Genomic DNA, 15184 nt, shown 5'->3' on the forward strand with positions numbered 1-15184 from the left:
TACGGTTCAAGGTCACCTGAGTCAGCCCTAACTAGAAGTTTAAAGCCTAATTGTAATAGTACAGAGGCCGTCTGTCTCCCGAAATGATGCGGGGAGATGGTTCCACAGAAAGCTGAGCCCTCTGCCTCCTGTTCGGCTTTCAGAAACTCTGCAACTACAAATATGCCTGCAGTCTGAAAGTGAAGTGGTCTGCAGGGATAAAATGATACTAAGAGGTCTTTAACACACGACGGAGCCTGATCGATCAGGACTTTATGTGTGAGGAGAAGCGTGACGTCCAACTTTTCTAAATCAGGCTCAGTAAGTGCAGCTGTGATCTTTTTCCATTGGCACGTATCAGCTGTCACTCCCTCATCGAATAAAAAGTTGCGTCTGTTTGAAAGTGCTTGTATTGTTTGTAAGGTCATTGAGGGTTGGCGTTGAACAATAAAGCCTCACAGAGAGCCTCGTATGGGTGAAGTTTTACTCAGCAGAGATATCTTCGTTCTGGGAAAGTGATGAGTTACGGCCGACCTTGCAGCTCCTCTTTGTTGGCCTGGTGCTTATGAGAAACGCAGTCTGCTGGCAGAAGCACGCTGACTGCTGCAGCCAGCCCAGCCTGACTCCATCATCCCAGCTCCACTCTGTCCTCATAACTTCTCACTTGGATGTCAGCAGAGGACAAACAGTCTGGGATGACTCGGCAGCTGACGGTGCCGTCCGTGGATACCTGACATTTCCAGAAGATTCTGATAGATGACGCGAAACAGCTCGACTCCTCTTAAGGATTAGTGCTGAAGGCTTCTTGTCTCTATAGAGGAAGCCCACACATCTGGATGTATGCCCGAGTTAACTTAACTCTCTGCTGAAATGAAAAATCCGACTGTGGAGACTGTCTCTGCGCTTTAATATGTCAAAGCTTTTCGCTGATTTATTTGATGACCTACCATTCTCTGACCCTACAAGTGCACGTCTTTTACGTTCTTTGCTTTCATCTCAGTTGGTAAATATTTGAATCTGACTCATAAACTCAAAGCCTACTTTCAAAAACCTCTCAACTACATCACACAATAAATCCGACAGCGCTGCTGTTAACTCAAGGCCACATATAATCAAATAAAAGTCTTATTTAGTAATTTTTTTTATCTATCTGGGGAGGATTATGACATTTAAAGTTCACCAAACAGTGACCCAAGCCATGACGTCCATTTAGAAGATGTGAAATATAACAAATCTCCCTCCCTAGAGAGATCAAAAATGTTTTTGTCTCAGGCTGTAGATGTGTATATAATATTGGACATTTTACCACTAGAGTCTATGGAGACTGACACTGTTTTGGAGCCAGCCTCAAGTGGCCTTCAGAGGAACTGCAGTGTCTGTTTCTAATTTTAACTTTGCTTAGTTATTCAGTCATTTGCTTGCATCACATACAGACAGAGAAATTAAAATGAAATTAAAATTGTTATATATTAACCATGTTCACCTTTCACCTGTTCCATAAAGCTCTTCTCTTAAACTGATAGTTTAAAACTGCTTACAGCTCTGTGAAAGGCGTCGGTCTGTGGCAGGAAACAATGTTCCAGCTAATCGGCAAAGAGAACTGTGTTAGTTTTTTAGTTTTGCATTAGAAATTAAACTGTGGTCACATTCATCAGTTCATGTGGTATTTTATTCAGTGGCTTTAGGGTTTGTTTTTATAACCCATCAGGCATCAGGACAGTTTGGCATGCAGGGTGTAGGAACTGGTGATCAAAGCATTGAGTTTCCAGTTTGTAGACAGCTCTCTCTATCTTTTGAGCTACAAATGCCCCCACGTTTTATTTACTGCAAAGTCTGTGGGTATTTCAGGACTGTGGGTCTAAATGTAGCTGTCCAACCTCTGAGTGATTTTTTTTTAAAAAAAGGGTCACTAATAATTAAATTTTGCCTTTGACAGATCGAAGTTAATGGCGACATTACCACCCTGGTGCTGTCCAGCCTCATTTCCCAGACAGAATATGATCTAGCTGTCACCCCGATCTATGACGACGGTCCCGCGACCCCGATGCTCGGCAGCGCCATCACAGGTATGAATCTACATTTTATATTTTTTGGTCATCCTGCACTCATCAAAGAATGAGTGCAGAATTATAGCAAAAGCAGGAACAATCCTAACAGAGCATCCTCCACCTCTACAAAAAACCAGACTCGGTTAAGTTTTTCGTTTGAACAAATGAAGTGAAACAAAATCAGGGTTTGATATAGGAAAGTGGCAATCACATGAAGGTTGGTCTACACTAAAAAGTCTTTAGATGATGTGTAGGGTTATATTTATAATGTAATATTAAGTGTTTTTATATCTTTAACTTTATGTAATAATATAAAAAAGGGACTCTTCACATGCTGTTGCATCATCACTAAGACATCCTCTGTCTCATTTCGGTCCATGTTTACAGATGTTGTTCCTGCGCCCAAGAACCTGCGGTTCTCTGAGGTGACCCAGTCCTCGTTCAGAGTCACATGGGAACACGGAGGCCCCGACGTGTCCCTTTACCGTGTTGGCTGGGTTAAAAGGGGGGAGACAGACTTCCAGCAGGTAAGTGGGTGATGATGCGACCAGCCTGGCCATGTCTATAAAATGTCTGTGCTCAAATGAGTCGGGACAAAGACTGCAGCAGAAGAAGTTCTTTCCATGTCTGAATACAGAGTTTCTATTGGCAGCGACATCAGATTTTCAAGCTTTTTCCAGAACAAACTGCATGTGTGTATGTGCTTGTTAAAAGATGACACGTAAACCATCCGATAACACTGTTTATTCAGATCTAAGTGTCTAGTGCATTGGCTGAGGCTTCATCATTTCAACACACTGAAGTGCTTTATTACTTCTTTTGTTTTCATAGGCGTGAGTCCAGAATGCTATTCAGTTGTCATTCTGCGCTTTTGCAGCTTTTTGTCAGCATTGTTCATGTGTAGCACACCTTTAAGCTACACTTTCAAAACCTCAGCGTGTAAACTATGATGGCCATGATGACCCCGACCCCGGCCATGTGTTTGTCTCTGCAGATACTTTACCTCACAGACCGATTCAGGCTGTGGCTGTGGGTGCGTTTTTAATAATGTCTCATCTCTTTTTCAAGAGAGATCAGTGAACCTATGCATTAGGTGAACACATTTTTTAAGATATCTCATGATAATTCAGCTCATTTAAATACATTTTTAATTTCTATAACACGAATTCACAACAACAGTCACCTCAAGGTTTTCTACATTGTACCTTCTACAAGATAAAGGCCCTAAAATGTTAGCGAGAGAATAGCAGCAGCCAGAGGATGCCCAGTGAGCAGTAACTGGTGATGGTGGGGGACTGCCTTTTAACAGGATGAAACTTCCAACAAAGCGAGGCTCAGGGAGGAACAGCCAGCTGCCACAGTTAATTTAGGGTGAAAGGAAAAAGAAGATGGAAAATAGACAAAAACAAACAAACTGTGTGCTGTGAGAAGGTGAAGGATCTTGAAACGTTACGTCAGCTGGCTGAGGCCAAAGACACCTGGCATGTTAACTTCTATGATATCAGAATTAGTTTTTTTTTTCATGTTACATTTGTATTTGTTATCAGCAGCTGGGTAAATAAACCCGCTTTAGTACTTTGTCTCAAAATATGCAAATGAGCTTTGCTTGGACAGCGCGCTCTGTCTGCAGCAGCGGTAAACATCTGCTTTCAGTTGTCTCATCCATGTCCAACCAATCAACGAGCTTTGTGAGTGTTTTTGCCTGTAGCTTAGCAGAGTTTTCTTTCTCTGATTAAAACCGAAGCGCGAGCTTAAAGCAGCATTCGAGCACACCTGCAGTCGCTGAGTTCGCTGCTCTGATTTTCTCAACTAGAATAAAACCACCAACGTGTGGATCTCTGCCCAGCGAGCATTGGTTACGTTACAATCATGAAACTGAAGATGTCAGTGTTTGAATTCAAAATTACCCTGTCATTCCGAAGGGAAAAAATCTCATGAACAATCCATTATGGTTTCACAGACTCCTCAAAACTGCCAAGATTAAGTGAAAACATCCAGTTCGACCACAGCAATAATAATGCTCCCTTTGTTTTCCACTGCTTAAGCTTCGGCCCTCCAAAGTTGTTTTTGGGCCCAACATGCACATCAGCACAAAAATCGGTGAATGAGATGAAGTCAGTGCCGGGTTCCAACTTTAAGCTATGAATTATGAAACTTTGTAAAATGGCAACATAAAACAGAAAGCTGTGGCAGACAAAGGCAGACATTTTCTCCATGTGACAGATTTAACCTTTGACCTAAAGAGCTGTCGTTTTCACTGTGCGCTCAGTCTTGTAGGTTTTTGCTTTGAAAGGCTAACATCATAGCGCCAAGAACATCTTCTGGTTAGCAATAAACACACACAGATACATATGTATGTGCTGTTTTTACCCGTCACTAGGATATCCTGAATAGCGACGAAACCTCCCACGTTCTGGAGAATTTGGATCCTGACACCGACTACTCTGTCACCGTCACGGCCATCTACCCAGATGAGTCAGAGAGCGAAGATCTGATGGGAAATGAACGCACACGTAAGTAAACTCCCGCTTCTTATCAGCGTCCAACAAATCATCCCAATGTTTTACTTTCACAGATGTGTATGACTTTAAAATAACACTGTTGTCCTCTCAATGTGTCTTTCTAGTGTTAAAGGCGCCAGGTATGTCGTATGAGAAGGACAGCTTCCTTTTCATTGTATTGTTCATGATTTCTGTGTGGAATGGTAACGTGGTCATACAGGACGATGTTAATGGGAACACACTTTCTTTTTTTTCTTTCAGTCATCCTTCACTGCATGTCTATGCATTTTAGTGCTTTACTGTGCGTTCACACCACAACTCTCCAACTTCAAACCTGAGCAAAGAGTTCAGCAAAAAAGACACGATGGTCACAGCTGCGTGGTTGACATAAATTATCACGAATGTACTGCAGGCTCAGCTCTGACCGATTCAAAACCATATCAACCAAAAGAAAGTAATTTCTGTTGGCTAAACATTTGCATTTGTGCACTTAGAGTGTAGTTTTACTTTTTACCCTAGCAGAAAAACTCACACAAGACTTGAATATCAGGTAAAATCATGCCAACTTGCAGAGATCTGTTGTTTACTAATCAAATACACAGTTCTAGTATTTTAAAGAAAAGGCTGTAATGGATTTTGGTGGTCTTGTATTTCACTCTGTGTTTCTATTGCTGTAGTAAGTAATAGACCAATTTGTATTGGATGTGAAGAATGGAAATGTAAAAAATATGATGGCCTTTTAAAGAATCTTTTAAAGAATACTATCATCAAAGTATGCTCACAGAGAAGTCGTTCACAGATCCTTGAAGTCTACATCTTGTTTTTTTTGTTTTGTTTTTTGTCCATTATTGTTTATTTAATTCATAGCAGAGTCAGTGTGAGGAGGCTCTGCAAGTTTTTGGTTTAACTTCTAGCAGTAGGCAGCACATTGTTCTTTTACACAGCAGTAACTAAAGCACTGTGGTATTAAATGTCATCATATATAAAATAGAAATATGTGCAAGGCAAAAAACAAAATCTAAGAGTTATTTATGTCATGTTATGATGATTACAAAAGATAAGATATGATAAGCAATGCATTTCAATAGAATAAATAACACATCTAACTAGTGTGGCTAACTAACTAATTTTGGTAGCTAACTAATATCGCTAGCTAACTAATGTTGCTAGCTATCATGCAGCCAGTATCTGCTTAAAAACATAAAAATTACTGCTTAAAAATTACAATATAACTTGAAATATTTTAAACCACTGCAGTTTTTAACATATTTTTCAAGCTAATTAGAAGCTATTTAAGTGATATATCAGACCAAAACATGTCTTTATAATGACTGAACTTCTTTCATTGATGTTTTTGACACCATACACATACTTAGATTTAAACAAATCTGCTTTTTAAAAAAAAAAATCCCCAGGTTTGGGGCAACACGGACATGGACTATATTGTGGTGTGAATGCAAATTCAGGGCTTCAAATGCAAGAAGTGTGAAAATTGACCAGTAACACGTCAACCTCCACAGACCTCCATCACTGTGAATGAGTGTCCTCGTTCCTGTTTCATCCTCCCAACATGTTTGTCATTCCTGCCGTCATGTTCATCTCACATTATAACGTCATTTTATTATGTCATCACATATTCGTCATCAGTTTAATGTTGTTCAGAGGTTCTGTAGTGGAGATGGTGGTTAGTGAACTAAATCTGATTTTTAAATAAAAATTTTATCCACTCTCATTACCAAAAATGTGCTTTGATGCTCTTTACTCAAAAAGAAAAAACTTATATGAATGATCCACAAATTTGTCATATTTATTATTATGCCTAAATTTCAGAGCCCTGGTTTGTTTCAGGGTGTCCAGCTGTTGCTAAATTTACCTTTTATGATCAACAAATGCGTTATCATAACCCCAAAGACAGGTTGTTGCAAAACAGCTAATCATTATTGCTTTCCCCAAAGCATTGGTTAAAAACTGCAGAATTTTCTATAATGTCTGCCAAATTTCGTTTTTGTTATGCTGTTGTTGTTGTTGCCATAATTTTATTTGTTAGAAACCACAAATTAATCATAGTTCCCGTCTAGGATCATCAGTTATAGAAGTTGTTTCCATAATAATTGTGTTTTTGTGTTATTGTGTCCAATTTTAGAATCCTTTTTATGCATTAGGACTTTTCCTTTTGTAAAAATATATAACTTAGCTCCATTTTTATGAGACCAGTGATTTAATAAGACATTCCTGACCTGCAACTCCACTCTGAACTGGTTTAAACCTCATCACTCTGCTGCTCTCATCCTAAAATTAACCCTTCCAGCTCCATGACCCGCTGGATTGTGAGAACATCATCATAACTGCCATCTTCATCATCCTCCTCATCAACATCATCATAATCATTTTCACCGATCGTTTCACGCACACATATACAGGTGCTGTTTATCTGACTCTACATACCTGTGTGCTTCCAGTGCTTCCTGCGTCGCCCAAAAACCTGAGGGTTTTCAACGCCACCACCACCACACTGACGGCGAAGTGGGAGCCCGCCCCCGGCGCCGTCCAGAATTACAAGATCACTTACAGACCAGTCGCTGGAGGCGATGCCCTCATAGTAAGTTTGTGGATGAGAATATGATGGCATCATCAGTGTACAGATACATTAGAAAAGGGTGTCTATATGCCATAAATGTAGGAAGTTTGCACAAATTAAATCATAGTTAGGATGAGAAAATGACAAGGGAGCACATTAAAATATCTCTGTTTAAAAAAAAAATCATTGGATGTTTCTAGAGGGCGCTGACTGAAGTGATCAACTGCAAGAACTGAAAATGAAAACTGTTTAGGTCAGAAAGAAGTGAGATTTCTCGATCTCTGCCTCCTCTCCAATCCAGACTTGTGGCAATTTGTGAATCAGTTTCACAGTTTGACATATTTTTGTGTGTACATGAAGACACCTGTATTTCAAGACATGTTAAACTTAGCAGTCCATCCAAACCTTTTTCTTAACCTGTCCCAGTGCTGCCATCCATCCATTGTATCGGAATTTCAGGAGTGGACCACGCCTCCATACACGCTCCTTCCGGTTCTCATCTATACAGGTTCCCTCAGGCCTACAAGCTGTTCGTTCTCGTTTACGTGCCCCACCCTCCCTCCCGTTTTCAATTATTTAACGTCTTCAACTCTATTTAGTACATGGAGATCTGCCAGGCTGGGAGCCGCCACCAGTCCCCCTTGGAGGCCCTCCCCAAACTGCAGCTCAATTCCTGCCCAAGCCATTCACCTTTACCTGCTAAAACCTTTGTCAAACATAAAATGAGGACATAGGCCCAGCTGGTGAATTGTTTCTTAACCTCCTAAGACCCGAACTCTTCCACGGCATGCATTTTAAATTTCTCTTTGATATTTCGGCATATTGGGGCCCGATGAATGTAAAAACAAAGAATTACCAGATTTTTCTTTTTATCTTATTTTTGTTTTTAAGAAAAATGAGAGCCACATATGAGGATATTTGTTTATAATTTTGATAGAACAGTAGAAGTATAATGTAGATATCAGGTCCTTGTAGAGCAAAATTGAGTATTTTGGATTCCAGGTCCTAGGAGGTTAAGTAAAAATGGAGGACCACATACTACTTGGCCAGTTGGCATCTATCAACTTCTTCCGAAGTCCCTAAGGCTAACCAATCCTGATAGATAGGACTCCTTCTTCAGCTTGATAGCTCCCTTCACCTCAGATTTCCACCATCTGGTACTGATGTTGCCACCTTGCACCTGAAGCTCCTTGCAGCAGCTTCAGCAATGGAGGTGCTGAACATGGTCCATTTGGACTCACTTTCCCCAGTCTCCCTCGGGATGCTTTTAAAGTTCTGCTGGAGGTGGGAGTTGAAGACCTTATGGACCTAGGCCTTTGCCAGGCATTACCAGCACAACCTCACAATACTTTCAGGTATGCCAGGTTTGTCCAGCATCCTGCTCCGCCGCCTGATCCAATTCACCAGCAGGTGGTAATCCAAGTGTTCAGAGAACATATGGCAGCAGATCCGGTGATACCATTACAAAATTGTTCATCAACCTGTAGCCTAGAGTATCCTGGTGCCACATGCACTTATGTACACCCTGATAGTCAAACATGGTGTTTGTTATGGACAACCTAATTCGCACAGAAGTCCAATAACAGAACACCACTCCCAAACATAACCCTCCAGGTCTTGCTGTCATTGACATTGTTAGGTTGTTATCTCTGAATATTTAGGCCTCAATTTTAAAGGGTTAGGGTTTTTTTCTTCTCTGTCTCTGAGTCTTAGAAAGTAAAAGTTCATACTGAGTTTATATAACCTCGGTATCGCAGCTTCAGTTGATCATTTAATGTGCAGGAAATGTGCACCAAGCAGCAGAATTCACATGAAATACAGCCTCTATGATATAACCACTTGGCTCTTTGTTGTATCAGGAGACCATAGCTGGAGCTGCTTCACTGACTCTGAACAAAAGGCGAATTCAGAGATTTCTAAAGTGTTTATTCAAGATTTTACACCCAAAATGGACGAGTTTCAATGATTGTTTAGTAAATTTGACATTTATGAGAAAACGGGTCCCTCTCTGCCGTCTTGTAAACCCACTCCTGTTTTGTTTGTTTGTCGAGGGATCAAAAGAACAACACGACTAAATTCCTTTCCCAGGTGTAGTTTCCCCGCGTGCTCTGCTGTCGGGGCGCGGAGGTTCCCAGCTGTGCTGCTTTTTGACCAGTGGGAAGGTCTCCGGTTTGCTTCAGCCACTTGCTGACAAATCAGTGAATATCTGAAGATGATGTGGAGCTTTAAATCTGTCAGAAAAGTCAGCAAAACGAGCCCCAAAGCACATATAGAAACAAATCAATTATGAACTGCTGGATTTGATGGGAAGTTTCCTCTACCTCCTGAGATGGGACTTCAAGATCGATAAAACTGAGCAAAAAAGACATAAAACTGTGTAGAAGGAGAAGCTAAAGGCACTGAAGAGACAAAGGCTTTCTCATTCTCACACATAAAACACATAGTTACCAAGAAGGAATCTCTGAGTTCTTTAGATGTGTTTCTAATAAAAGTCAAATCGTCGTTCATAGTCATCGTTGAGTCAGAGAATCTCGTTTGTTATTGATAAATGAGCCTAAACTGATGGCACCTGCTTTGTGATTTGCCTCCTGTGTAATGCAACTTGAATAAATGTTTAATTGTGAACCGTAAAGTAAACTGTGCAGCAGATGAGATCATCATCTCCAGTTTAATCTCTGTGAAAATGACTTCAAATCAGAGACAGAGGTTGACCAAAATCTACCATGAGTGAAAATTGGCTATAATTTTTGTGAATGATTTTCTGGCTCTTGTGCAGCATCCTGTGCCCTCACACAGGCAGTATTACATAAAAAAGAGGCAGTGAGCAAGAATAAAGGATCTGCTAGCAGTGAAAGACCTTTTAGGATCCAGCTATCCTCAAAAAACCCAAAGTAAAAGCAGTCTTTGTGCAGAATCATGTACATGATATTACTGGATCTGAAGTTGTTGAATATTGCAGCTAATTTAATCACTTCATATGCTGGCTGGTAGTCTCTATAGAAATACAGCTGATCACTCTTTTACACTTATAATCTAAATCTGAAGAATTAGTTTAAATAAGTAAATAAAGCTTTGAAACACAATACATTTGAAAAACAAAAAACACAAAAAATCAGGCGGGGAATTAGAGCAGTCTAAGCAGGCCTCCTTCTGCCAGCCCACCTCCTACAACTCATGTGGGGGACACCGATCTAGTCGAGACACGCGATCTCTCCAGGACGTCCTGAATCTGTCCACGGGTCTCCTCCCAGTTAGACAAGCTCAAAACAACTTGGAGGCATCCAGGATGTCTGAACCACCTCTGCTGGACCCTTTCAGCTCTACTCTGAGCTCCATGACCCACAGCACATGTTCATAGGTGCGGGTGGGAGTGTAGACTACAGGAGACCACTATCAGTATCTCTGTCCCAATCCTTCTCAGTCTCCTGCTCCAGACTGAGGTGCTTGAAATCCTCCCCTGGAGGCCATGACTTGTTCCCACGCCACCCTTTTTTGGCTGAGGACCGTGCACTCAGACGTGGACGTGTTAGTTCTCATCCCAGGAGCTTCTTCTCACCTGACAAAACTGTCTCAGTGCTCAACAAAGCCAACAAAAACACACGCACCATATAAATGTGCATATATCACATTAGATCTGCCAGTGCCCCTTTTTTCAATTTAGATTTTGTGCCAGTTCAGTTAATTATCTGTTCCTCGCAAGTCTTCTTCTTCTTCGAGTTAATTTAGCTCTCCGTCAACTTAACCCTCTTTGTTTGTTACACACGAAGAGTGGTGAAGTAACTCTGGTAGTTCAAGGTAGTGAGAGAAACCAGAAAAAAAAATACCCAGACTTTGTTGTACCTAATAAACTGGTATGTGAGTAGTATAATTAATGTAAAGCTTTAATCTGTAGACTCATTTAGTGATGTACAAAGAGAAATATATTTCGAAACGGAGTAAAATGTGGAGTCTGAGACTCGAGGTCTCCGACCGCACCGGAGCGATCTGTAATTTGATGTCTGGCTCACTTAAAAAGCTTTTGACATCAAAAACAGAACCAGCTGGATTTACAGTACGAGCTGGATTCGGTTTTAAATTTCACCTCCATCTTGAGATGCACATCAATGATCTGGAGGAGGTCAGTGACACACCGCCAGACATGTTTCCAGGCTCCTTCCTCACAGAGCAATTTAGCTTTTATTTGTTGACAACATCCAGCAGCACGACGGTGAGTTTGAGGAGTCCCACGTTTGACTGCCGACACTGCATTCCGACACGCTGACTCAATAATCATTAGCAGTGGAAACGAGATGAAAAGAAGCTGCGAGCAGTATGAGAAGAATCTAGAGGGGGGTCGCTGTCTCTGAGATGTTATGACAGTGTTCCCCCAAACAACGTGTCACGGCCGAGGCATGATGTCAGCGCTGCAAATCCGTCTAACGGAGCTCCGATCCACTCGCTGCATCAGATGTGTGCGCCAGAGGACCGAGAGCATCTGGTGTCGTGCGGCCTTGTTGTTCTTAGCATCAGTCATGTGATACCAGATGAGACGCTTGTTTGTTTTATGGATGAGCTCAGGGTTTCCTCTCAAGTTTGGGAACTGGGTGAAAAAACGGGGCTTCTTCATCAGTCCAGTTCTGGGCTAAGGCTGCTGTTTTTCATATGTATAGTAGAGAAAATAGGTCAGCTTTATACTGGGGTGAAAACTCTGAAGGTCTGCAGACTGAAGTCTGAACAGTGATAAGCAATGGGATGATCCAACTGCCCTTTACACATGCAAAATACAAAAAAAGGGACAAAAATGCAGATAGAGGGCAGAACACATGAGGAAACAATTAAAGGCAGGTGAAATCAATCAGGGAGTGCCAGACGAGCACAACGGAAGGCAGGAAGTCAAATTAGACCAATACACCAGAGAAATCTCACCTTCAAAATAAAATGGGACACGGAGGCCAACGCTAGACCAGTCAAAAGCAGAATAAAATTATCAATTCAAAACTCCCTAATGTCACAAGAGCCACAATCCACATTACTAGAACTAGAAGGTTAATCCAATAAAGAAATCTGCAGAGAAATCAAGGATATCTTTTCCTTCTCAGGCTTAATCCACTTAATCTAATATCAGGCTAAAACATCAGACAAAGGGACTTATCGACTCGTTAAGTCAACCCATCATTCATCAGTCCATTCATCAGAGTTTACATGAAAGGTGGTGGCACTACAACATGTGACCAATCACAAGCATAGACAGGTCTGCTGGTTGGACTAGATCAAATTTTCATATTGTGCAGTTTAAAGAGAATTTGACAGATTACAGCTGTTATTCCATTAAATTTGTGTTTACATGTGTAATTAATTAAATAATAAAGAATTCAAACATATATTAATTATTACAGAAAGCCGTTTTCAAACTGCAGCCACTTGTGCATTTCATAACTGTTGATCTCTTATCTCAATCATAACCCGGCTCGGAGCAAGTTACATCTGAAGCATGTTGCCATGGCACTGCCTTCATAACACTGAAAACACAGGATTAACCTTCTAGTTTCTTTGCCAAGCTGCAAGTCATCCTTTGTTGGACAAGCCAAAATTTTAGAAAAAGCACACATAAAAAACTTTCTGTGGCATATTTCACAAAAAAGCTCAGACAAATGATTCCTGTGTCATCTTATTTCTGAGACTTTAGATGAATATTTGGCTCATTTACTGAGTGCTGCATTAGAAGATGAGCAGTGAAGTTACCTCATATTTAAAAAATTATCTGGTTAAAAAAAAATGTCCCAAGTACAGTACCCACAGGAGTCACTGATTGTTTTATTAACACACTCCACTGTCTCTAAACAAGATACTCACCTTCTGTATGTTTCCCAGAATAAAATAAAACATCCAAATACCTAAAATACTGACGTAAATGGGATGTGATACCTCCAGTAATTTATCCCTTAGCCACCACAAACTGTTTATGCCCTCTGTGGATGTGTTTACAGCGCTGCATCCACTGTGTGATGGACTGCAGAGTTGTTTGCTCAGGATTTCTCAGTCTACTAGATTTCAAATCTCTCAGAGAAAGAAGTCTAAATGATGTAAATACTCTGCTGACATTCTCCTAATAACCAGTGGATGCCTCTCCAAAACATGCCCCGCTGGGAGCCGCTGCACACTTAAGGGCTTTGCTTGAATTTTTAGAGGGCTGATGATTCGAGATCCGGATAAATGATCGCGCATTTAGAGGCTGAAACATTTTAGCCGGTGTGGCGACACCTGTGGTCAGTGGCGGTAACTGCAGATGACATCAAACACTCGCCACAGAAGATCAGCTGGTGTTTGTTTACAGCGCAGGCAAACAAACTCATGTTGATTTAATAAATAAGTCAGTCAATAATCGTCTGTTTTCCATCGTTTCATAAGTGGCTCTGATGTGATTCATGCTGTGGTAGTTTTCCACACGAAGGCAGGACACAGACAAGCTGATAAGGAGGTGGAGGTGTGCAGCTTTTCATTACTCTTCAAATATCTGAACCAGACCAGCTGCAAACAGTAAACAGTAAATTGTCTTTCACGGCACATTGTTCCCCAATTTTCATGTGATCCATGTTCCTGCAGAGGAACATCGAATGCAGTAACCCAACACAACTCAAAGAAATATACATATAAATCCATCCACTCCAACTGTGTGGAGCCAACTTGTGGCTTTTAAGGGGCAGAAATACAGGAGCACACATTGGCATGCACTCGTCTTTCTGTCTCAGAGACACGAAAATAGTAATCAGAACTATTAAGGAGCAAATAACTGGGATTTCCTTATTATCTCTGAGAGTTAATTTGTTATGTAGTCAGCAGAAATCACACAGACATCAAGTAAATAGCTGTCAAAGTCCAGAAACCCCCCCCCCCAGCAACATTAAAAACATAGCGAGTCATTTAAAAGATCAGAGTCAGCTGGGACAAATGAGTTTTCAGTGTGTTTGCTCTATACTTCGACATACTGTGTCTGTGACCAGGCAGGAACACGTTGAACTCCTTTAAACAACGAGCGGCTACATCACCGTCACGTCTGTCACTTCCTGGAAATGCTCCCATTTTGTTTAAAATCAATGCAGGTGTTTTCTACAACATTTCCCAAATGCTCCCTCTAAATGCTCATCATGTTACCTAGCAACCACTCAGTAGTGGGCTAAAATGGCCTGGTGTTTGCATTGATCCACCTATAACGTCTTATCAAATTATCCAGTCATTTGAATTTCATGACAGTAAAATATCATTTCAATCCACAAAAGCTGAATTCAGTTCAATTCAGTTTTGTTTATATAGCGCCAAATCACAACAAATAGTCACCTCAAAGTGCCTTATACTTCAAGGCAGTGACTCTACAATAATACAACGAATATCCCAATAATCAAACAATCCCCTTTGAGCCAAGCACTTGGTGACAGTGGGAAGAATCCACCTGCCATGACCAGTCAAAACATTAAAACATATAACAAACATTAAAAACAAAAATACTTTTTATTTGACAGCTGGCAGCAAATGTTTCTCTCATTTGTGTTTGCCATCTGTGGCGTTCTTCTTCATGAGTCAGCTACCTGTCACTAAGCTCCAATAAACTACTGTGTTTCTCCGATGTGAACACAAGTCTCACTGCCGACTTGTTTCCTGTGAACAGACGCAGGTTGGAGGGAAGAAGACGAGCGTCATCCTGCAGAAGCTGGAGCCTGACACGCCGTACTCCATCAGCGTCGCAGCGGTGTATGCCACCGGCATCAGCAAAGATATCTCCGAAGAAGGAAAAACCAGTAAGACTCACATCCAGAGACAAAGTTTCACATTAAATATCTGCTATAGTGAAATCTGCGTCCTGCATGAATACAAGTTGCTTTCAGTTGTACAGAATTTTTTATTAAACAAAAAAGAAAAAATTGCATTTTCTTGGCTCAGAATTGGTCTTTTGGGGTTACGTAGTCAAGCCGATGAGTCTGTCTTACCTTACTTAGCAGGGAAATGTACAGACTCCTGCTACCTCTGGCCTTTGGCTAAACAAAAGTGCATGTGCCACAGTAAAAGAAACCATATCTAGAAGAAAATCTTAATCAAACATATTT

General features: G+C 41.0%; 1 protein-coding gene across 1 annotated transcript in view; it reads left to right on the plus strand.

Annotated features, from left to right (window-relative positions):
• Positions 1-15184, plus strand: part of col12a1b (collagen, type XII, alpha 1b) — a 148033-nt gene that overhangs the window by 57781 nt on the left and 75068 nt on the right. The window contains exons 26-31 of the mRNA XM_013910747.1: positions 1916-2045; positions 2415-2554; positions 4408-4540; positions 4654-4668; positions 6988-7127; positions 14749-14878. Coding sequence (XP_013766201.1) covers positions 1916-2045; positions 2415-2554; positions 4408-4540; positions 4654-4668; positions 6988-7127; positions 14749-14878 — 688 coding nt within the window. The remainder of the gene's footprint in view (positions 1-1915; positions 2046-2414; positions 2555-4407; positions 4541-4653; positions 4669-6987; positions 7128-14748; positions 14879-15184) is intronic.

This window comes from Pundamilia nyererei, unplaced genomic scaffold (genome assembly GCF_000239375.1).
Source record: "Pundamilia nyererei isolate P.nyererei 1_Seehausen unplaced genomic scaffold, PunNye1.0 scaffold00048, whole genome shotgun sequence".
NCBI lineage: Eukaryota > Metazoa > Chordata > Actinopteri > Cichliformes > Cichlidae > Pundamilia > Pundamilia nyererei.